Below are 23,792 nucleotides of genomic sequence, written 5' to 3'. Positions count from 1 at the left end.
TTCTTTTTGAGATGTTTATGAATATAACACTCGCTGGCGGCTCGTGTTTTCTAATGGTTTCTGGCCTTCTCTTATTCAAGATGGAAAGAGAACACGCGTTGTTTGTTTTCGCGACTTTGTCACTCACTAAGACGCTTCGCTGACTCGAACTCGCTTCCATGTGGCAAGTCTAGATCTCGGCGAGGATCAACTTTCGGAAACAGCGAAACGTTTTAAAATTACCATTTGAGCCCACTTGTTTTCTATATATTTGGGCTGAGAGCCCAAGCATGAAGAATGACATGAGAATGATCAACTTAAATGAAAGGATGACGAAAGAATTTCTCACCTCTGTCAATGCAAACGCCTGCCGCGAGTCTCAAATAATTATCTCGAGATCTCTTTTAAATTTCTTTTCTTGATGTTGCATATCATCTAGTAAATCTCGTCCAGAGGTGGACTGATCAAGACTTTTCTCCGTTCAAGTAGTTTGTGCCTGGTAAATCGCGGTATTGGACTAAGGCTTGGTTATCGTAAATCGTGGACAAATTTGAAGATATGATCGTTCGCGTTCCTAGACAAATGTCGTCTTCTAGGCTTCAACAGCACCACTCAGAAGTCCAATATTCTTTACGTTTAAATAATTGCACAGCTTTCGGCTTTCAGTTCTTGTGAAATGAATAGGCCTCGAATAAAACCTAAAATTGTCTTTTCCCCAAGCTGGAAATAAACTTTTAATCAACGTTTGCAAGAATTTGTTGAAGCGTTGTTGTCGAGAGCGCACGTGTTTACCTTGATGGATTGTCGTCATCATCACCCAATCACCACGCAGAGATTTGATCATCTATCGTTATCATTGACCAATCACCTTACAGGCATTTATCACACCTCCCGATACCCAATTGCGAGCATTCTGCACGACTCCCAATACTATTTGCGCGCCCACTTTATACCAAATCTGGTATACCGGATATTATACGCGCGGACTTCAATGATGCCTCCTCGGGTTTTGGCCTCTGGGCCAAAACCCTGCGGAGGCTATAATTCCACAACCCCTTGTCCAGAACGGAATACAACTTTAATATTTACCTCATTTTTGTATACATTTTTTTTACTTTTTTTACATATGAGAACGTAGTATTTATCGATGTAAATATCAAGTTCCACGCATTGTATAGACGTCAAAAGTTACTCCTCCTCAGTCCCTTTATGTTTCAACTTTGAGACTTAAATAATTAATTAATAACTAATTTAAATAAAATTTCGCCTTTTTGTCATGCTCTGGCTGTGCCCTTCTCAGAGATCCTGCTGCTCACCCAATTTCCTTTAACATCTGGCAGCCCTTCCTTCCCTTCTGCCTCCCATCTCTTTTCAGTGAGGGTAGACTGAATTTAATGAACCATAATTTGTTTTCTAGGTGGCTTCAGAGTCTGACCATGGAGGTAATTTTGTCAACGGCGTTTGGAGTCAAGGCAGAAACTCAAACTGTTGAAAATGATCCAATCACTGAACTAGCAAAGAAGGCCATGGGAGCACACCCTATTATGGGAATAATGTGTAAGAAATTATATTACTGCTTTTGTTGTAATGCTTCAGTGAAGGCTTGTTATTATGATCTTCGGTTAGTATTAATACATATGACTAATACAATGTTAGGGAATTAATACTCTTTTATCAAATTAATAATGGTCGAAGCAAGTATTTAGGGAAGAGGTCGGATACACACAGTCAGGCAATCTAAAGCTCTGTCTTGTTTGGAATGGAACCCAACTGTTCAGCCACTAAAGCCCTTTAATTATTTTCCACCATTCTTTATACCAGAAACGTTTTCTGAACCCCCTCTCTTTCTCTTTTATTTGTAGTGCTTTTACCATTTGGAGACCGTTTAATCAAGTACCTCCCAGACCCCTTTGATTTGGAAAAGATTGGGGCGGTAGCAGCAAATATTATCGCTGAGAGGACAAAAGCAGATGGCAACAGCAAAGATCATGTAAGTAGATAACCCTGTCAGTGTCGGGAAGCGTCCGTTACTGTTACTCAGTGACCATCAACTTCAAAGTGAAAAGGGGACAAAGCTTATAGTTCCAATATTGTTTTAGGCCATGGCCTTTTAATGCATGACCGAATTCAATATTCATCAATTTGGGGAAAAATCAAACTTCCTTCAATTTTTCTCACCATGTTTTTACATGCTTGTTTACAGCGGAAAGACTTGTTGCAATTGATGCTTGATGCAAAAGAGGAAACAGGAGGAGGGAAACTTGACAATGAAGATATTCAGGCTCAAAGTGTTATGTTCCTTCTCGCTGGATATGAAACTTCCAGTACCACTCTGGGCTTTGTTTGTTATCATCTTGCCGTTGACACGCATGTGCAAGACAAACTGAGAGACGAGATTGACCGTATTTGGCCTGGAGACGAGGTATGCAACTTTTTTGGCCTTGATGCAACTCTGATTTGTGACTCACATTTTTTACCACAAGATTAAAAGTTACTGAGTTATCTATCTTTCGAAAGAAATACCAACAGTTTTTTTATTCATCTCCAAATATTCAGCAGTAGGGTTATTTAAAAAGCAATAAAAATTTAGATGACGTACTTCGAATAGCTCTTTACTATGAAATCATTTTACTATTAAAGGCAAGAACAAAACGCGAAAGATTACAGCAATGTCATAAGATGGTACCTTTTGACGTTGAAGATACTGGTGTTCATAATAAAACCCCGCTGTAGAAGACGTACCTCTTAAAGGAGTGATGCATGCCTTGAAGAAAAACAAGCACTTTCCTGGACACAGGAGACATACTTTATAAGAAGGGCAGAAAGCTTTTGTCATAGGTCTTGCGCTATCTGCGCGAATGCCCGTGTAGAACTCTTCTCAGTGGTCTTTGTGTATAAATGATGAAATGCACGTAACACTTTCCTTATTTTCTTTAAAAATAAAATCTCCTTGAATGATTATTTAATCTGCAGGTATCGCCGTCATATGATGTCCTTCACAAGATGGAGTACCTTGACATGGTTATTAACGAAGCGTTACGAATGTATCCCCCTGGTTTTGCGTAAGTATCGAAGCAACTAATCGTAATGCTGTTGGGCATTTGTTAACGCTTTGTTGGCCTGGCCGATTTACTAGAAATTGAATTAGTATTGAAGGTTTCCACCTCAGCATCGTTTAATACGAACACCTATTGACAATTGTGCAAAATGTCCTCTACATTTGGAAAATAATTTGACTGCTCAGTTTAGAAAGTCATGTTTCTTTCACCTGCGTTTTACTTTTGTTGCTTCGTGTTGTTCAACACGTTGCGTGAAAAAAATCGTCTTTGCATGCATGGGTTCACCTGAGGAAAAAAAAACAGCCAAACGATTGTCCTTCATCACGCTAACTCGTTCAGTGAAGTCGCAGGATCAAGATGTATAAGGGGAAGCCGTATCATGTTGAAATAACCACAAGAACGGATTTAAGGTGTTTTGTTTAAACCACAACACTCATATTTTCAAGAAATTATTGTTAGTCGAAAGGCTCATCGCATCATTGTAAGTAGGTGACAGCTTTTCTCCTATGATACTTTAGACTCCAGAGAGACTGCAACGAGACCTGCACTATCAAAGGAGTTACAATTCCAAAAGGAATGCCAATCATGATTCCAAGCTATGCAATTCATCACGACCCAGAGATTTGGCCAGAGCCTGAAAAGTTTGATCCTGAGAGGTGAGGGGACGATCCCAGTGGTGTATATCTCACCTATTTTTTTGTTTTGGTTTATTCTGCCTCCTGTGCATTTTTGTGCCTAAAATTCCATGGACGTTCTTTCTTTTTTTTCCTCTATTCCATCGTCTTGGTTCATCTTGTTTTCTTTTCGTCTTATTTAATCATTGTTTGGGCCATTGTCATTCTTTTTTATCCAACGAAATCTTGTTAAAGTTGTCGTTACTAACAGATTAAATTTTCCCCGCATGTTTTTTGACAGGTTTACTGAAGCAGAGAAAGCAAAGCGTCATCCTTATACATTCATGCCGTTTGGGCATGGTCCTCACAATTGTGTCGGCATGAGATTTGCTTTGCTGGAAATTAAGCTGACTCTGGTGAGATTATTGAAGAAATATATGCTAGAGCGCACCGAGAAAACAGCGCCGGTAAGTTTGTTGTACTGTACATAGCATTTGCATCACATTCATTGTTCATGGATTCTTATTGTGTAGACGTTTTTCGTAATTAATGTACCCAACCTTTTTGTGGGTTTTGGTGGGATTTGGGCTTTTGGTTCTCCTAAAACTTTACGTCGACGATTTCAGCTTATTTGATTACTACATGTATTACTTTACGATACGCGTGAAAAATGTCATTAAGACTTGCTCAGGTGGGCTGGTCAGTGTCCCGTGATTGTACTCGACTATAACTGTGGTCGGATATTTAAGGTCAATTTTTGCTGTATCACATGGATTGCTTCATCTTTTTTGCCTCATAGCAATCACTGACTTTGTTTTCTTTCCTTGCAGGCCCCACTGGGATTTGCTGTAGGTAGTGTTCTCACCTGCCTTCCAGGAAATATCATGCTTAAAGTTTCCCCAAGAGAGTAAAATCAGGGTTGTACCCCCATAATTTACTACGCAGACAACTAGATTTTCTAGAAGTGACCACTATCAGAGATTCGTTCAGAAATGCTAATAACTCTTGTTTTGAGAGATAGGAAGAAATCAACAGAATGTCTTAAATTTGGCAAAACTGATGGAAATGGGTCTTTTACCACTAGTTGTACTCAGTGAAAAGTATAGTATAGTTTGTTGAGTAATCTGTAAACTTGTCCAGGGGCTCTTCTTGTAATTCTTGTAATTATAAAAAGGGCAAATAATTGATTGATTGATTGATTGATTGATTGATTGATTGATTGATTGATTGATTGATTGATTGATTGATTGATTCATTCATTCATTGTAAACAACCATATAAAGCAGTAATCATTCGTCTTCAAAAAGTCACCTTGAAGTGTCTATCTCAAGACGCGGGACAATCATACACACTTCCTTTGGCCAAAATGATATCAAGAACTGTGTCTTTAATGTGACGATTGTGCTAAATTATGTGTTATGCAACTATCTTGCGAAAGGAACCATTTTTTTTAATTTACTGGTCGGAGCTCTTTGCACGAATAGAACTTAAACGGCATTGTGAGTCACTAGAGAGCATATTTTTATTTCCATATTCATAGTATGTTATTGTTTAGTGACGATTACGATGTCGTTATACATAACATATAGTAGGCACTATTAGTCACCTCACAGAAATATTTTTAAAGACTGCATATGCGAGACCTTTTGTTTGAAGCCAAAAGTGACTGTAAGCGAAAGATGCATGTAATCAATTTCTCGATAAGAGGCATTCACAAGCCCGCAACCATTATTACTTCACAAGTGGCGAAATAAATCCTAAACAAGAACTGCAAGCAGTTTATAATCGTGCGGGTAATGTTTGACCACCTGACCTCTTTCAGTGCTTTGGCTTAAAGGCACGGTGCCGCACAGTAAAATCTTTAGAAAAGAAGTCACTTGAGAAACACACAAGTCGTGTTTGCGTTAGTCACGGAATGAACGTGACATGAATTTCCTTTACCACGTCATCTTTTGCTTTTTAAAACCACATGCCTAGCCGGAAAAATGCCTTTTTACGCATGCAAATATTTATTTTGTTCCGAATGTTCAATAAAATAAACCCAAACCAGTTCATTTAAAAGAAAGCCAAATCACGCCAAAATAAAGAGTAGACTAAGGCCATCCCATTGTGTTTCTCCGTTTAGCGTCTTCCGACAAGCTTTTGGTAATTCCCCTGGCGCGATGACGTGTATCCCGTGCTTTGACACATTCTTGCTGAGCTTGCAACTTACGTTTCCATAACGTTTCGATTCTCAAAATACCGTAAACTCAAAACAAAAATTGGGATATCCAGAAAATAGGTCGTCTTGCAATATTTAACACGTTCCGGGTAAATTGTACGACTTGTACTCGCTCCGAGCCAAACGCTTGAGTAACACAACAATAAATAGTTCACACAAACAGTGCACAGAGTATTCAAACAGAAAATAGGTGAATGATTTTTTATAGCTACAAGTGAGAGATCGCGTGACATGGGTCTGACGTAGTGGTAGTTTTAAATAGCTTGGACATGTCCAAGCGGTCTTTGTTTTCGCTATGTGATTATATTCAGCCCTCTCTTCTTGTAAAATATGGAATGAAACAAAATAATACATTTCAGAGAGCAGAGTGTTCATGTTAAACGCGAGTGATCGGCTGATCGCTATTAAATATTAAATCTTGCGTGACCGTGGACCGTGACAGAAGAGCCGGCTGGGCCGCGTGGGTCTGGATCGATTTACCGACAAAAAAAAAAAAAAATTCGTGCAGATTATGAATCGGGCCCAGGCCCCGCCCGATTAGTTACGAGATTCTTGCTTTAAACACTCACTTTGAACGTGTAGTCTGATTTAATTAGAGCTACTGGTCACCCATGCACCATGTAAACTTTTATTCTTCATAGAACCATTGTATCGCAATAATTTTTGTATTAAATCTTTAATCTTTAGCTTAATGTGTAACAACACAGGCTTGGTAATAAACAAGGAATTTGTTCTGAAGCAAAATAAAAAATGTACTGTGTACAGTTGTTGAAGTGATGGGGCTATGTTGTCTTCATTTAGTTTTTTTTTCTGCGTAATTAATTTGTGCTTGTGTTTTACATTTAAGAAATTATAACACACATTTTACCATTGCAAATACTAGAAAGAAGCATTAAAGATTCAAATAGCAGAAACTTCATACACCTTACTTTATTCATAAACCTAGTGATTCGCCACGTCTATGATAATAGACACCCAGTCTGTCTGTTGCTTAAAGTTTTCCCCAGTCCCTGATGTGTAATTCATTTTAAACTTCGGCAGCTTCAGTTTTTGAGTTATTTTTTCAAAATAGCTCTTTAGTCGGCGCGATGTTCCGTGACTCAGTGGGTCAGTGAAGTATGTTTGTTTGTCACACCAATCAGATTTCAGGTACTATCAGAACCAATCAAATTGCAGTTTATAAAGGCGAAGTAATCTGACGAAATTATGTGTCGCAGCGTGTCGCAGTTCGTTTTCGTTGAAAGATTAATTGGTGAGTTGTGAATTATCATGGATTTGAAACGTATTCGTAGTTTGCGAATCAAATTGTGAGCTTCGATACAAAGTTCCCAACTTCTGCCCGAATTTATTAAATCCTTCTGTAGTTATGTTATCAAAAAGGGCTTTGCTACGCTTAACTGATGGAAACAAATGTCATAAAAATAAAAAAACTTTTATGTTCAGCGAGCCGTAAACATGTTGTCTCGAACAAATGCGTCGCGTCGCGTCGGCTTCGATTAAAATAAATTTTACATATGGGTAAACCATCCAGTTTCATCCGGTTTACAAACACAGAAGACTTGAAGTTGAAGACAGTAAAGATTATGCCTCGCAGAAATCGTTAAATATGTGTTTTCATACAAAAAAGTTAAAATTTGACCAAATTTCTACATGCATGATATTTATTTATCGGCAAATCACTTGCGTGATCGCTGATGCGAAACGTTGTCTTGCACTTCAAGCTACTTTCCTTGACAAGTTCTAAAATCTTCGAGTTCAGAAATCGCCATGACTTTCGAGCAACATGTCTTGTTTCTCCTCAACTACCAAACTTGGAAAGTTCAGTCGGGCCGAAGTCGAGAAATTAGTATCGATGTTTGCAATTTGATTAAGAGACTTCTAGTTATTACGCACAATATTTACCATGGAAATAGCATCGATCCTCTAAAGGGCTTACTAGTGAAACCCGAGTCTACTTATGACTTTAGAAAATCCTTAAATGTTGAGGTTGATAGACCAAGAACAGAAGTGGGAAGATCTTCTTTTAAACATCGTGCTGCACTTTCTTGGAATATCCTTCCCGATGACATCAAGTCTTGCTCTAACCTTGATTCTTTCAAGAAAAAACTTAAGGCAAATAAGAGTCTCTTAAAATCTATCAGTTTCACTAAAGCGTCTTGCTGCGTTTCTAACAAATCTCTGGACTTCATATATTTTTAATTTATTCATTCATTTATCTTTTTACTGTATATTGTTATTAATTCATCTATTTTACCTATCATTATTTATTCAGATATTGTAAATAAATTTTGGATTATGGATTATATAGGATCTTATTGTAATTTATTATTTTAGATAGTGCAGGTCCACATCAGGACTTAACGTCTTGCCAATTATTTTGTAACCTGCTTTATCAAATAAACCATGTATGTATGTATGTATGTATGTATGTATGTATTCGCAAACTCGCACCGTAATTGGCAACTTCATAACAAAGTTTCCAATTTCCCAACAAACTTCGCAAAGCGGGCGGCCAAAGTAAAATGAAATCAACTGTAAAACATTTTGTTCAAACATTTAACATTTAGCATATCGTTCAAACATTGAACCGGTACAAGTAACTTTACTGTTAAAAGCAACTACGATCGATAGCAAAAACAGAATAAGAGCGTGCCATTTCGTGACAACTTGATAACTCAATTAGTTCTTGTTTGTTGAATAGAATTTACGTTGTGAATGAACGAAAATCTTTGTAGAACAGTTTTGACAGGAAACAAATACTCCAGGTGTACTGCGCTTTAAAGAACTTTTCCGAAGAGAGTGTTTTTTTCATTTGATTCGTTTATTGCTTCGTTTATTATAGTACTTTTCGTTCAATGTCTATATGGAGACGTGGCTTTTTCGAGAAAAACAAGGGTATCGTGTTACGTTCGTTTAAAAAAAAGGTATCATGTTACAAAAGTGAGAAAAACAACGGTATCATGTTACAGTGTTTGGCAAAAAGCCAAAAGTATTCCGTAACAAACAAAAGTAACCCGTTACGGTTGCTACAAAGCGAGCAACAAAATAACCGCTTTAAACAGAATAAGAACGTGCCAGTTTGTGACATTTTGACAATTGAATTAGTTTTGTTTTTTTAATTAAATGATGAAAATTTCCGTATTAAATAAAACAGTTCTGATGTATCAAAATGCATGTAAAAATTATTTTGTTTGCAAGCAAACTTTGTGCAAAAAAGTGACTCCGTGGGGCGCCATGCACAATAAGCTCAACCCATGGCATAAACCATCCCAACAGGACAATCACTCAGTTTCACCCCAAGCCACCCCATAAATTGAAAAAATAACTCCTGCACGCTTAGCGTGCCTATGTTTCTTCATGTTAGTATTCGCTTCATTTTTGGTGCTTTGCGAGTTCGTTGATGAGTAACAGTACAATTAAAAAGCCAAATCTCGGCTGTGACAGTTCCTTTAACCTTCATACAACCGACTCAGAGGCGGATCTAGAGAGGGGGGGTGCGCACCTCCTGCCCCCTCCCCTCCTCCCTTAGATGACCTGCGGCTTTCTTATACAACTGGTATTCTGCAAAAAAAAAAGGAACGCCATTCCTTAGTGGCGCACCTCCTCCTAAGAAAAATCCTGGATCCGCTCCTATGACAGCACAGGTATGGTAATAAACTCCGAATTTGTTTTGAAACAAATTATCAGTGTATTTGTTTTAGACTGAACAGCTTTCAGTGAGGCAAAGGAAGGCAAAACATAACTTACTATTCCTGTAAATAAGTTAACCAATAAAGAGGTGTTTCCTGCTTTTTTAAGTAGTCATAGTTATTGTTCAAGTACAGTGGAACCCCGATATAACGATATGCTAAGGGAGCAGTAAAATAATATCGTTATATCGAAAAATCGTTATATCGAAACTCCCGATATAACGATATGGCCGTTAAACTACCGAAAATATCGTTATATCGGGGTAAACCTAACAAGTACTTTTTACTGCATAATAGAGGAGGATAAAGAGAATAATTTTGATAAGAAGGCCGAGAACACAGTATCATTTTCGTATTTCATCGTACAAAGCTGTTTTTAGAAACGTAAGAGATGACTCGATTACCGTAATGTTATTGCATTAAATTCGATGTTTTGCAAATGAAATGTGACGGTGTTCTGATAATATCGTTATATCGGGAGGATTTTACGTTCGGTCTGCAAAATTCTCATCGTTATATCGGGAATATCGTTATATCGAAGATCGTTATATCGGGGTTCCGTCCCATACATTTTACTGTAACTTTTGCCGGAACATAGAATATTCATCGTTATATCGGGAATATCGTTATATCGAGGATCGTTATATCGGGGTTCCACTGTATATTTTTCAAAATATATTTCTAGCCCAGATATATTCTTGTGCACTTATCTTGTATTAAAATGATCAAGCCAACTCTCGCCTCATTCTCTTAGGTTCGTAGGTTCTCAAGTGATATACCGCCTAAAATAGCTGGGCTGCATGTCAGTACAAGGTGGTATAAAACAGGTACAGAATAAATACAGAAAACAATTTTTAACACTCAGAACACTCCTGTTGCAGTCTGGTATCGTGGGCACACGGAGTGTCTTTAGCCGGTAATTCTATGTTCTTCGATTGGCAAAACTCTATAGAAACACGTATCAGTCTCGTTCCAGACCTATCCGCGACGGCGTAAAAGCAACGTACTTGAATGCGAGGAGGGTCCACGTTGTCGTGTTTACGTTGTACGTGGATTTGGTGGTGATACGTGCCACAGGAAACGCCTGCGTACATCCGGATCAGACCAGTGACATTTGCAAAACAAACATGCACAGGTGCATGTATAACGTGAACCGCGTGACGGTTAAAAACCCTTTGGACACTATTTACACTCGAGAGAGCCTGGAGTTCTGACGAAAATTGATGTAAAGGAGGCACCAATGCATGGTTAAAATGGGGTTTGGCGATAATCGCGAAATAAGTTCTTGTGAACGGAAGTGGACGTTCGCAATCACGCAAAAATGTTAGTCACGTTATGTTAGTCACGCAAAAATGTTTGACGACAAATGGTCCCATCAAACGCACACATTTTTATTTTGAGTCACGAATAATGATCGATCGTGTACCTGGTTCATTTAATTTCATGGATACGATTAAAGATATTTTATCGTTAAGCCAAGGCTTAATTAAAGTACTTATACATGATGTGTATAGTACGCCAAAATAAAACCAGAGGCAAAAACCGCAATTTTATGTTTTACCTTTGCAAAGAAAAGATATATATAAAGCTTAATATTGACCCAGTTCATTGACCACCTTAAATAATATCACAACCTTTACGACCTTAGCTTTCTGAACTAAGCTATGAATTTAGAGGAAAAAACTATCAACAACGGGTTTTGTTCTGTAATGCTATTCCTGCATTTCATCCGGCATTACATCTATGGCTAAATTTAGATATTACAAAGTCAGTCACGTACAAGTTTTTCTGACGTTGTGCACAGCTCAGCTATATAAGCTGCCGTGCAAAGCTGAAGTCATTGTACTCAGTTAGAGAAAACTGTTGGTGATCAATACCAAAATATTCAGTGAAGCAAGTGCATAAGAGTGCTTTGAATTTTCTCAGGTAAAAATCTTTAGCTGGTAGATTAACTTGTCCCGGGTAACTTGTTTCTTGTTCTTCGGACTGTACGGATACTCAGTCGTCAGCCGTGTCAGTTGTCCCTTGTAATTAGTTCTCGGTTGCTTCTGTACAATTTTTTCTTTTTGCAGAGAACAACAAGAAGAAAGGATAACTAAGTTCTTGATTTATCCTACTCCAGCCTAAGAGAGGTCTCTACAAACAACGCTGACGTACTTGGTTTCTAATAAGTACACCAAAGATCATGGCTGGTTTTCTGCAAACAACTGCTCAGTTTGCGAACGATCACTGGGTTACACTGTTGGTTGGATTTCTGATTCTCCTATTTTACCGGTATGTAAAATGTAAAACAAAGCATACACTATGTTGTTTGATTTATTTTTTCCATTACTAATTGACTCGCGCGTCTAATGTCGACTCTGATGTCGACTAGTAATTTAAGTTGTACTCTGCAGTCACGCAAGGCGCACTTCTCGTAAAGAAAAGCGTCCACTGTAGCTGAAATAGTCGAAATACGTACGTTTAAGTTTTTATCCGAGGATATATTAGATCTAAAACTGTCTATGTCATGCTTTACTTTTGCTACGTTAACGTTTTGAACACCTTCCGTTTCAAGCTAAATACAGATCCTACTTGATTACTGGGGCGGATCCAGGAAATTCAGAAACAGGGGGCTATAGTAGAATACACCCTCCCATCCTCCCCCCGGAGATTTAATGGCTACTTTAGAGGGGCCTGAAGGGGGTAAAATTGGAACTGGGATTTGTCCAAACTTTCATTGGGAAAGTGGGATTTGGGTCACAGGGACTGGGATTTGGTCACTGGGAATGGGAATCAGACAGAAAAACAATAGAACTGGGATTGGGAGAAAACAATAGCCTGGAAAAATGGGATTTGGGCTGCAAAAATGGGATTTATCCCCCCCCCCCCTTTTCAGGACCCTCGTTTTAAAAAAGATTGCTATTTCCTGCATTTTGGAGCTTCAAATGACAGATTTTTAATTCTCCCATGCCAGATAAAGGGTCGAGGGGGGGGGGGGGAGGGGGCTCCCCTTACTCTCTCTTATCCCCTTTGCTTCTCTGTGTAGCATATGGCATGGACAGTTCTCCTCCACTTATCTCAATCCTGGGCTTGCCGATCTATTTTGTTCCATTCTAGTCCTATTGCCTGCAGTTCTTGTTCGCCCCTTAATTTCTTTTAATATCTGTCAGGGAATTTACTAATACATACTGCCTTAGTTGATGTTTTTCATTATTCACAGGCCCTTCTGCTTGGTTAACACATTTAATATTGTGCAGAGTTCGGATGTTAATTACTCTTTAATAGAAATATTTACAGGTTAATCAATGAGTTAAATTTAGATGTTAGATTTTGTTATGGTCTTTCATTTACCTTACTTCAGGTACTGCATTGCACCGTTTACTGTGTTCAAGAAACTTGGGATCCGTGGGCCAAGACCACTCCCAGTTTTTGGAAATTCACTCGAAAGATTTTACTCTGTAAGTTTCTGTAATTTGATATTGTCAGGATGAAAGGGGCAGAATATGGTATCTGAGTAATATCTTTTTGGTTGTGTTTTCACTTGGCCGATTAACTAGCTGAACATTCTTTCTGGGTGTTTGTTTACAGACCGACATTAATTAGTTAAACGTGGCAACTGTTTTCACTGTGAACATTTAAGCCGCTAACTCAGAAGATTCAAATTACAAAAGCGCGCAACAGTCAGAAAATAAGGAGACGAAGCGCTTTTAATGACTTCTCGTGCAATATTTACGCGGAGGAGAAGGACTTTTTTTTATAGGATGCAGTAAACGTCTCTACAAATGAGGAGTATGCGAGGATATGCTGTTGATCCAGCAGCAAAACAACATTGAACAATTCTCACCGAAAGCGCAAGACGCCGACGAACTGGAAAATGTAATATTTGGTAGATCATTTGCAGGAATCTGTCACTGCACGCAATGCGATTGGCTGCAGTATTTGTCAGGACAAGTTAAACCATCTTGCGAGGTAGTATAACTCTGCATGAATTTCCTGTAGAAAAGGCGAGAAAACCCTCTGTTTTTCCTTGTGAAAACAGTTTGCATTTTTAACTCGCTTAACATAATAGACAAAGTGTTTTCACTGTATTTCCGGACTTTTCCAACTTTATATCTAGCTAAAATTGTCCTAGTGAAAACACAACCTATATCTTAAATCTATACTCAGTTATGTGAATATGACACTTCCTTGGTACACTATAAGTCATGCTGATTACTGATTAATCTTTTTCTGTAGCCAAACAGTATTCCAAAACGTCACTTGGAATGGTGTAAGAAATACGGCAAGGTCTTTGGGTGGGTATTTTTACATTTGTTATGTAGAAAAGCAGCTTCTGTGGTCAGGAGGAAAGTTATATCTTTGCAAAGCAAGCAAAAATTTGTTCAGGGGGCAAATAATATAAAATTAGAAAACAATATTTCTCCGGGAAGTACCAGTAATCCCGCCATACAGAGTCTGCAAACCAGAGTATTCTGGTCATTGAATTTTCAGCAACAAGCCTTAGGGGCAACAAGAAGCAGTCAGTTGTGTAGTCGAAGATCTAATTTTAGCTGTTATGGCAACATTTGCGAGCATGAATTTTCATGCCGTGGCAAACAAGATATCAAAAGGGGGGACTAGTGATGCGATGCCTGACAGAATTTTGATGGCAATTGAATATTTACGATGACTCAAGTTAAGAAGCTGTGAACTGCTACAAATTACCCATAAGTAGCTAACGAAATTTAAACCCTTTGAATCCACCAGCCCAGAAAGAAAAAACCTTAGACACATCTGTTTGATTGAAGAAGGACTAGCTAGCAGTGAATTTTGCTATAGCCTGCTGATGATCAGGGTTTAAGATATTATTAAACTTGATTCCCTTTTCTTTAGAATGTATTTTTTCCGTCAACCTTTCCTCATGGTGGCTGATCCAGATATGATCAAAGAGATCCTTGTCAAAGAATTTTCTAAGTTTCATGATCGAAAGGTAAAATATATTCATTTTCTGTTACTCTTTGATAGGCAGGTGGTAATTTTCATATGTTAATTGCTGGCTGATCCCCACAATACTATGCAATACATGGTCAGGCTTTCAGTGCCGCCGATATATATATCCCATCTTAATACCAACTCTCCAGGATTATCCGGGAGTCTCCCAAATACAGGCAGAATCTCCTGGTCTCCCTTAGTGGTCACCAAATCTCCCAAATACAAAGGAAAGTGCTTAAAATATGTGTTTTCACACTTATTTTAACCAATTATTGGAGATATTTGACACTTTTTTGTGGATGACTTGGTGGACCTCTATTTTTTAGGAAAGTTTTGGGAGTTGAGAAGAGGTATCTTGACACAAAATTGGTAGTCTCCCTGATTTCAATTTTTTTCATGTTGGCATCTCTGATATCCTGGGCATGCAAGTGCCAGGTGGACTGTTTATGTCATTCACATATAAAACATGTTGACCCTCAGACATACAAGCAAATTCAAACCTCCACTGTGCCGGTACAAGGGGGGCTGATCATGCCCCCTCCCAAGGTTTTCTCTCTACTAAAGACAATGAAATCAAAAATATTTTGCATAAGTAGATAGCCCTACACTTGCTTTAAAAAATGACGTGTTTTTGTAGGTTATAAGGTTATGTATGGGGAAGCTTGGTGGCCCAATGGTTAGTGCACCAGACTCCAGATCAAGCAGTCTGGGTTCGAGGCCTGGTCGGGGCACTGCATTGTACTTGTTTTTGGGAAGACAATTTAACCTCAAAACGCCTCTCTCCACCCAGGTGTATAAATGGGTACCAGCAAATTTACTGCTAGGGAGTAACGTACCCTGCAATGGAATAGCATCCCATCCAGGAGGGAATGTAAAAGTGTACCTGAATTTTGCAATTTTGAATTAAGGAAGTCAGAAAAGTCACAATTTGGCTACATGGTACCTGCATGTCAAAATGTGGGTGCAGCCAATGGAAATGTCAAAAATCATACATTTGACACATCAAAATGTCTGTGAGGGACACATTGAAAAGCTACTGAATATTTTAGCATCACAGAGTTAATCTGCTTTTCAAAATTTTGAAAAAAAAACCTGCACAAATATCAGAGAGAGGGTTGCATTACACTAGGTACCATGAAGAACTCAACTCAAAATTGTATGCTGGCATGCATGCCAATAAAATATATCTGGGATAGTCTGATGTTGGCTTAAAGGTTAATCAATGTCCTATATTATATTGCTGAAGCAATATTCTGTTAGTTTATTTACACCCTTAATTGTGTTCACTGTTGTAGAAAATTTCTACAACACAATAATTAAGGGTGTAAACAAATGCATGTGAGTCTTAGTGTACATTTTTAATTTTTAATTCTGAACTTTTAATTAAAATTAGCACATCCACTGAATATCCTGTTTCAAACAAAGGAAAACATTAAGACCTCAGGCATTGGGTGTAAAATAGAATATATCATAAAAATAATATTCAGTCTTCCCTTATTTATCAGAGTTTAGTGGAATTCAAGAAGCCATATAACAAAATGTTAACAGTTGTACGTGGCCAGAAGTGGAAGGACATACGTAACATATTGTCTCCAACCTTCAGCACATCTAAAATGAAGCAGGCAAGTATAAATTTTAAATTACAAAAATAATATCTAAAAATTAACAAATAGGTTTACAATAATTATGGTACTGAAATTAAAGATACGTAACATTAAAAATGTCACAAATTAAGTCAGCTGAAAGATGCTCAAAACAAATGCATCTTAAGATTACTTTTAAAGTCTTTGATAGTTAAGCTGCAGAAGCGATGTTCATCGGTAGGGTATTTCACAGTGACAAAGCGGCTATGCTAAATGCTCTGTCCGCATATGTTTTAGTACTTGCTTTAATTTAGGTAACTTGCTGAAGATGTGCTGACGATGATCTAAGAAGTCTTGGAGGTCTTTAATGTGCCAACCAACTATAATAATAGGCTATTATTACCGTGCTTTTTAGAAATAAATGACTACTTATGTTTCCATTATTAATCATAAATATAACAATTTTCCTGGAAAATGATTAGTTGTGGCTCATCTTATTAATGTCTCTTTATACCTATTGAATTCAATGAGGCTGAAAATCTTAAAATTGACTTTCTTTAAACCCCCTAACCCAATCCCCTGGGAAATTAATTCAGACTGAGTTGATAACAGCTAAATTGAGATAAGCTCAAATACAAGCTTATAAGCAAAGCTAATTCTAATAAAGTTTAAATACAATGCTAAAATTTAAACTTTTTAATTTTATTATTTTGATCACGCAAAAGACAGTGAGTATTTTTGTTTTTATTCAATACCTCCTTCAGATGATGCCCTTTATGAATGAAGCACTGGATACTTTAATACAAAAAGTGGATAGGATTTCCAAGTCAGGAGAGATTGTTGATTTTCACAGGTGTTATATTATTTAGTGTTCAGTATTATTTAGCAGTGTATTGTTTAGTGTATGTTTACTCAGCATTTAATTTTGGAGCTAACTAATTATAAGCATTAAATTATTAATCCATTCCCTTTGAGATACCCAATGTCATGCACTTGATGGGAGCTGGTCTGATCGCATTTCAAATGCTTTGAGCAAAATTGTCTTGCTATAATTTGTAAGAATGCAAAACCTTGTCTCACTTAAACTTATTTATTTTACTACCTTTTTCACAAAGTTGCATTAGCAAGGAGTTGTTAAATTGTTGTCTCCCCCAGATAAATTGCACAGTTTGTTTTGTTTACAATTATCTTCTAGATAGCACTATTCACCGTTTGGTCAACTGGGGCTTAATGTACAACCTTGAAGTACAGTGACAAAGAGGCATACATGTTTCTTTTATTTCCTTTTTTTTTAGGTGGCTTCAGAGCCTGACCATGGAAGTGATTTTGACAACAGCATTTGGAGTCAAGGCAGAAACACAAACTGTTCAAAATGATCCAATCACTGAACTAGCAAAGAAGGCCATGGCACCAAAACTTTTGGTTGCAATATTGTGTAAGAATTTATTGTCCTTGCATTGGTTTCAAAGTAATCAAATACTGTTAATTTCCATTAATAAGCCCTGGGCTATATTTTTCAGAAGGCTCTTTTGGTGGGCTTATTTTTGAGGAGCAGGGATTATTATTGGAAGGAATTTGCATTTCAAAAAAAGTCAGGCTTATAATTTTATTTGAAACTTTTTTAATTTAGGCATACATAAGACTATGCGGTAAAACTCTCTAAACATAGCCTGAGTATGAATTGCACACAAGAAGTTGTACAGTCATCAAAAGCCTCTTAAATATAATGTAATAGAATTTAAAAACAACCCAAAGTATCATGATTAAACAGTACATTTTAATGTATCTAGACTAACCCCTACAGTAGGGTCTTTATAATCAGAATTTAATTAAGAAATTTTATTATTAAAAGCTACATGTAAAATTAAACTCTTGATTATATTAAGGAGGGCTAATTTCGGGTGTGTATACTTTACAGAGTGGGTGGGGGAGGGGGAAGTGTATTACAAGAATTTTATGGTAAGCAATCAACTGATTGCAATTATGAACAATTTGATTATTTAAGAAATCCAATAATTGATCCTAATCATGTCGCATGTCATAAACATACCAATGTACCGTTGAAGTATGCCGACAATTCATATTTTGCTATTTACAAAGCTAAAAAGGTTAAAAGTTATAAAATTAAAATATTAAAACCAAACCACTTTTCGGCTGTTTGCCATCATGAGGGTTCAACCCTGATGATGGCAAACAGCCGAAAACGTTTGGTTTTAATTTTGTAATTTTATAACTTTTAACCTTTTTAGCCTTGTAAATAGCATATATTTTATCAACTCCCAAGCGAACATTATGGACAATTCATATTTTAATTTATAGCTTGATCAGCCCTGTTTCCAGGCCTTTACTTTTTTCCCTTGATAGCAATAACTTAAGTTTTGCATTTTTGCAGTTCTGTTACCATTTGGAGACCATATTTTCAAGTACCTCCCAGACACTTTTGCCTTTGACAAAATCGGAGTGGTAGCAGCAGATATTATCGCTGAAAGGACAAAAGCAAGTGGCAACAGCAAAGTTCAAGTATGTGTATACCTTCACCGTGAGTGCATGGTAGTTAATCATTCTACACATTGTTTCTACTAAAATAATATATGCGAATTATAGTTTCCTCAAATCAGTGCTGCAAGATGTAAATGATCACACCAAAAAGGTGCAAAGTGAGAAAAAAGTTCTGTTTGTACATGAGCAGTTCAGGAGGTAACCACGTGCGCCATACTTGGTATATTTCTTAGCCGTGAACCACGACACGTTTTTCGTGTTTTTATTTGGAATTTAACACAGTTTGTTTGTTTGTTTGTTTGTTCGGTTTTGCATATTCACGTGGATTATTATTCTGCCAGGATAGGCTTATACACGTTGAATTATGCTAGATGAGCTTAGTTAAGATAATTTATACAAGCTTATTTTTTATCGATGTTTTCCTCGCGGCGTCGCCGTCGTTATTGTTTTTGACACTAAGGTTTTCGATGCTTCTTTATAATACCCCAGGAAAACGCCTTTCACATTTCTTAACAGCATATCTTTTCATTAACAACATACCTTTTCGTTTCGTAGCTTTTTATCTTTTGAATTCCTTGCCAGTTGATGCCTAAAACGAGGAGACTGAACTTTCTTCGCCTTCAACTGCTGTAGAGACCGACTTTCCCGCCAGTCTTTGACCTCGTTCCAGGAACGAGGTTGCCCGGCGACACGGCGCCAATGCTACAGGAGGGGGGCAAAGGGTTTATGCGTGACACGTGAAAAGGGCAAAAATTAGTCCGGGACGCGTGAAAATAGGGCAAAAATTAGACCGTGACGCGTGAAAAATACCGTATTTATTCGATTAAGCGCCCAACCTTGAATAAGCGCCCACCTCTAATAAGCGCCCACCCTAAAGGTAAGAAAAGTTAATAAGCGCCCAGCCTCGAATAAGCGCCCACCCTCCACCCCACAAAAAAACTGAAGTGCACAAGAGGAGCATTGATTATTGAAATTGACTAAGTACTACTAAGAAGACTTCCCCCATGACCGAGGTTTCTTAGTATTTTACAGAAACTTTCAATGAACAGTTAAAATTCTGCTTTGGTACATCTTTACGTTTTGTTATTATTTATTGTTTTGTTACAAATATAAACTTACTATTTACTGAAAACCGCGAAAATTTAATAAGCGCCCAGCCTCGAATAAGCGCCCACCTCGAATAAGCGCCCACTCTTTAGGTCCAAAAATTTAATAAGCGCCCAGGGCGCTTAATCGAATAAATACGGTAGTTAGAAAAGAAACGTGATCCGTGAATTCTGCTGTTTCAAGTATACGTGACACGTGAATTTGGTTAAAACTTGTGCGTGAAACGGGATCACGAACCCCCCTTTGGTACCCTCCTACAGGAATCGATAATTTTAAAAAATTTACTTTGGCTAAGTGATATAAAGATTTATACTTTCAGGTTTGTGTCTGTAACCAGACAATGAACTTATGCTGTAACTGATGCAGAAACCACGTCGTCGCGTGGTAAGCAAAAGCTGCTAAACAGGCTTACTGTTTTCTTTTGTTCACAGCGGAAAGATTTGCTGCAGTTGATGCTTGATGCAAAAGAGGAAACAGGAGGAGGGAAAATTGACAATGAAGATATTCAGGCCCAAAGTGTCGTGTTCCTTCTCGCTGGATATGAAACTTCTAGTACCACTCTGGGCTTTGTTTGTTATCATCTTGCCATTGATACGCATGTGCAAGACAAACTGAGAGACGAGATTGACAGAATGTGGCCTGAAAGCGAGGTAGGTAACATTGATATCGAATTGATAGTTTTTCATACGAGGCGGAACCAGAGGTGGTATTAAAATGGGGAGTGGGGAGTGGAGATGGCCCATTCTTGCTTGAAAAGGAGTGCATGTGGAGCGCATGTGGGTCATTTCTTGCTCCAAATGTTCGGTCTTTCGGGCCTTATGTTTTTCAGCAATAACAGGAGGGATGGAAAAAGCGCTCAAGTCCCTCCCTTACATCCACTAAAGACAACTATTGAATTTACAGGAATCGCCGTCGTATGATGTCCTTCACAAGATGAATTACCTTGACATGGTTATTAACGAGGCGCTGAGAATGTACCCCCCAGCATTTGTGTAAGTGTACGAGAGATAAGGATCAGGATTTTCGGTATCAGTACTAGAATGTGAAACAGTTGAAGTTTTCCTTCTTTTTAACCGGACGGTGAACTGTGCATGGTCTTGTTTGATGCATTTAAGACTTGAAGCAATATAAACAATAATACATCCATGTTCATATATTCATATTAAATCTTATTAGTCGAGTTTGAGGTCCGTATTGTAAGATACACTTTCTTTCATTAACTGCGCTTGCATTGTAAGTTCACCTCTCTTTATTTTTTCAGTTGTTTTATACACCTCTAAAATGACCCTGATTATACTTTCATGCCCTAGATTAATTAGAGATTGCAATGAAACTTGCACTATCAAAGGAGTTACAATTCCAAGTGGAATGCCGGTCATGATTCCATGTTATGCAATTCATCATGACCCGGAGATTTGGCCAGAGCCTGAAAAGTTTTATCCAGAAAGGTGAGATGAGTCATGCCATTCAATTAACAGTCAAGTCCTAGTTTCAATTTTAGTCTCAAGGTTTCTATCGCCACCGTTTTCTTTCATCTTATCTTAATATGACTGTGACCATCTTGTTCATTTTGTCTTTCTTTCTCATTTTCTCATTGTTGTTAGTGTACATCGCTTCCAAATATAAACAAATTAGTTTGCATATGTGTAGATATCTATACTGTCACAGGAGTCTTTGATTTAGGGTTTCAAACTCTTGAATTTGCAATGTTTTAGTATTGAATCACAGTGAAGAAATCGTCATGCAGTCGAAACGAGTTTTACGTTTTAAAGCACTGCTTTTAAAGGACTATTTTCATTGGTGTTGACAGGTTCACCGAAGCAGAGAAAGCAAAGCGTCATCCTTATACATTCATGCCATTTGGATTTGGTCCTCACAATTGTGTCGGCATGAGATTTGCTTTGCTCGAAATTAAGCTGACTCTGGTGAGATTACTGAAGAAATACAAGCTTGAGCGCACAGAGAAAACAGCGGTAAGTTTGCATATTTATGCACTTTCTTTCTCAGCTCGGTCTTGCGGAGGATGTTTGCAAACTCCCTATGCAACACTCCTTGCATTGGACTTTTTTTTAAGTTTTTTCCAAAGCAAGCCATATTCTTGTTTTTATTTTGGATTAGTCTGTCTGTCTTCTTAGCATCCACGACCGCCTTCTCTACCGTGTCCTTGGTTAGGAAGGTAACCCAACATACAGCCGCTATACCTCTTACTCTATCCTGATCTTAGAACCAGCAAGGGTGGCCAGTTACGTCACACCCCAGTCACAGTTTGGTTATTTGGCATCAATAGGTCTCAAAAAAAAAAAAAATGGGGAAGTGAGTTAAAAAGTACTTTTTGCGAGCCAAACGCATGCATGCAAGACCCATCCCTTCTTGGATCGCTTTATTCCTGGATCGTTGAGGCGCTCCGAAGCAATAAACAAATCAGTTAACAAAGATTGAATCTGTATTTTGGGAATATCTTAATATATTTGATAAATTGCTTGCCTTGGTCAAGTTAAGTTGTCTTACAATGAGGAGTTGGACGTGTGGCATGTTTTTGCTCTTTCCAGTCTCATGCAACGTTGTTATAAGAGGCTCTTATAAAAAGGGTGTGGTCCAGCTGAGAATTATAACTGCCCTGTAACTGACCTGTCCCACGTTTCACCCACAAAGCATCAAGACCCGCGCTCCCTTGGCCTGTTTTCCGCCTTTCACAGACGACATGTAACGGCGCCTGGGAACGAGTCAGGCTCTGTAACAACGTAGCATTTCAGTTACGTTTAATACATTGTTTCACTGATATAAAAATTCAACGATGTTGATCCACAGATTGAATTTATCTTCCTTCCTTGCAGGTACCGATGGAGTTTGTTGTTGGTCCTGTTCTTACCTGCCCCAAAGGAAAGATCATGCTTAAAGTTTCACCAAGAGATTAAATCAAGCCAAGGCTGTGCCCCGTCATTCACAATGCAGACAACCTGCATCTTATCTTATTACATTTATTTCGTGATTTAAGAGGTCGCATATTTCACGACACCTTAATTTTGCGATTTTTCGATCTTGTACTAACGTTCCAACTTTGTTTATTTTCTTGACGATGTGATTTAACATTTCTTGAATTTCGGTAAAACGTTATTATAAAACATCAATACTGAAAAGGAGAACTTACGTCAACAGTAACAACGAAAACAGTGATTTGCTATAATTTACCTCTAGTGGGCTAAAGATCCACTGGAAAGTGGATCAATGTTGGTAATCATTATATATATACTATATAATAATAATATATCACACTTTTTTTATTGTGAACATTAAACCACTCTACAATACAATAATTACAACACTTACACAACTTACGAGACTCTGCCTACACTAAAGACAATACAATACTTAGACGACTTACAATATGATATGCTATTTACAGTATGGTACTCTAATCATTCTATAAAATTATACAATAATTATAACCAATCCAAATTGCAATATGATATTCTGCATAACTACACTACTTTACACAATTACTTTCTATATTAATATTACACTTGGTCCATGCTCAGCGTGGGTGTATCAGGCCCGGGGGGGGGGGGGGGGCACTCCCTATAATGGCCTATACGGGGAGGCTCCGCCGAACAGATGCAATTTATGGCTGTATTATTTCAATTTATTAAGCGCTACTTGAAAATGACAAGAAAACGTAATGTTTTAAGTCTATACCATGACTTTCAGGTATATGAAAGGGGTACCTTGGTATACGATAGGGGTACAATTTCTGGCAAAGTGGTATATAAATGGGTAAGGGATAAGAGCTCGGGGCGGAGCCTCCCCGTACAAAACATTTTTTTGGGTACCCCCCCCCCCGGATATCTGGTTTTCTTTTGGAAGCACACGTAAGGTTGATAGAGTATGAAAGGAGCTGAAACATTTACCGCTTTTACCCTTAAAATGGAATAAATAAAATGAAGTATTTTCTGAATGGTTCATCGCAAGTATTTTATAGCGTTTGTTTTGTACTGATTTACGATTCACTGCAAAACTCGTCGTTATCTTTTCTCTATTAGTCTCATTTTTTTCGGGAGAAACGTTTCTTTAATTAAACAAGATAACCTGAA

The 23,792-nt window shown here is 37.8% G+C and overlaps 2 protein-coding genes and 1 long non-coding RNA gene across 5 annotated transcripts in view; 2 read left to right on the top strand and 1 right to left on the bottom strand.

The window, feature by feature from the left end:
• Positions 1-6,650, top strand: part of LOC144644073 (cytochrome P450 3A7-like) — a 12,583-nt gene extending 5,933 nt beyond the window's left edge. For both annotated transcript variants that reach the window (XM_078503481.1, XM_078503482.1), the window contains exons 8-14: positions 1,397-1,536; positions 1,842-1,969; positions 2,183-2,401; positions 2,953-3,041; positions 3,557-3,694; positions 3,954-4,119; positions 4,483-6,650. In XM_078503481.1, coding sequence (XP_078359607.1) covers positions 1,397-1,536; positions 1,842-1,969; positions 2,183-2,401; positions 2,953-3,041; positions 3,557-3,694; positions 3,954-4,119; positions 4,483-4,563 — 961 coding nt within the window. In that variant the 3' untranslated portion in view covers positions 4,564-6,650. The remainder of the gene's footprint in view (positions 1-1,396; positions 1,537-1,841; positions 1,970-2,182; positions 2,402-2,952; positions 3,042-3,556; positions 3,695-3,953; positions 4,120-4,482) is intronic.
• LOC144644080 (uncharacterized) overlaps positions 1-20,249 on the bottom strand; it is a 26,865-nt gene extending 6,616 nt beyond the window's left edge. The window contains exons 1-2 of the long non-coding RNA XR_013569030.1: positions 20,117-20,249; positions 19,138-19,299 (exon numbers count right to left, since the gene is read on the bottom strand). This is a non-coding gene — a long non-coding RNA (uncharacterized LOC144644080). The remainder of the gene's footprint in view (positions 1-19,137; positions 19,300-20,116) is intronic.
• Positions 10,983-23,792, top strand: LOC144644077 (cytochrome P450 3A29-like). Of its 2 annotated transcripts, none has more exons than XM_078503490.1 (14): positions 10,983-11,488; positions 11,685-11,836; positions 12,906-13,002; positions 13,781-13,839; positions 14,417-14,513; positions 16,021-16,137; positions 16,863-16,951; positions 17,394-17,533; positions 18,491-18,618; positions 20,136-20,354; positions 20,608-20,696; positions 21,015-21,152; positions 21,515-21,677; positions 22,539-23,792. In XM_078503490.1, the coding sequence occupies exons 2-14, from the start codon at positions 11,748-11,750 to the stop codon at positions 22,617-22,619; spliced, it is 1,506 nt and encodes a 501-aa protein (XP_078359616.1). In that variant the 5' UTR covers positions 10,983-11,488; positions 11,685-11,747; the 3' UTR covers positions 22,620-23,792. The 2 variants fall into 2 exon arrangements, with proteins under 2 accessions (XP_078359616.1, XP_078359615.1); XM_078503489.1 differs by having other exon boundaries at positions 11,635-11,836.

The sequence above is a fragment of the Oculina patagonica genome, chromosome 2 (genome assembly GCF_052425735.1).
Source record: "Oculina patagonica isolate OP01 chromosome 2, crgOcupat, whole genome shotgun sequence".
Taxonomy (NCBI): Eukaryota; Metazoa; Cnidaria; class Anthozoa; order Scleractinia; family Oculinidae; genus Oculina; species Oculina patagonica.
Note: the sequence above shows the minus strand (reverse complement) of the source record. Positions and strands in the feature narration are given on the sequence as shown.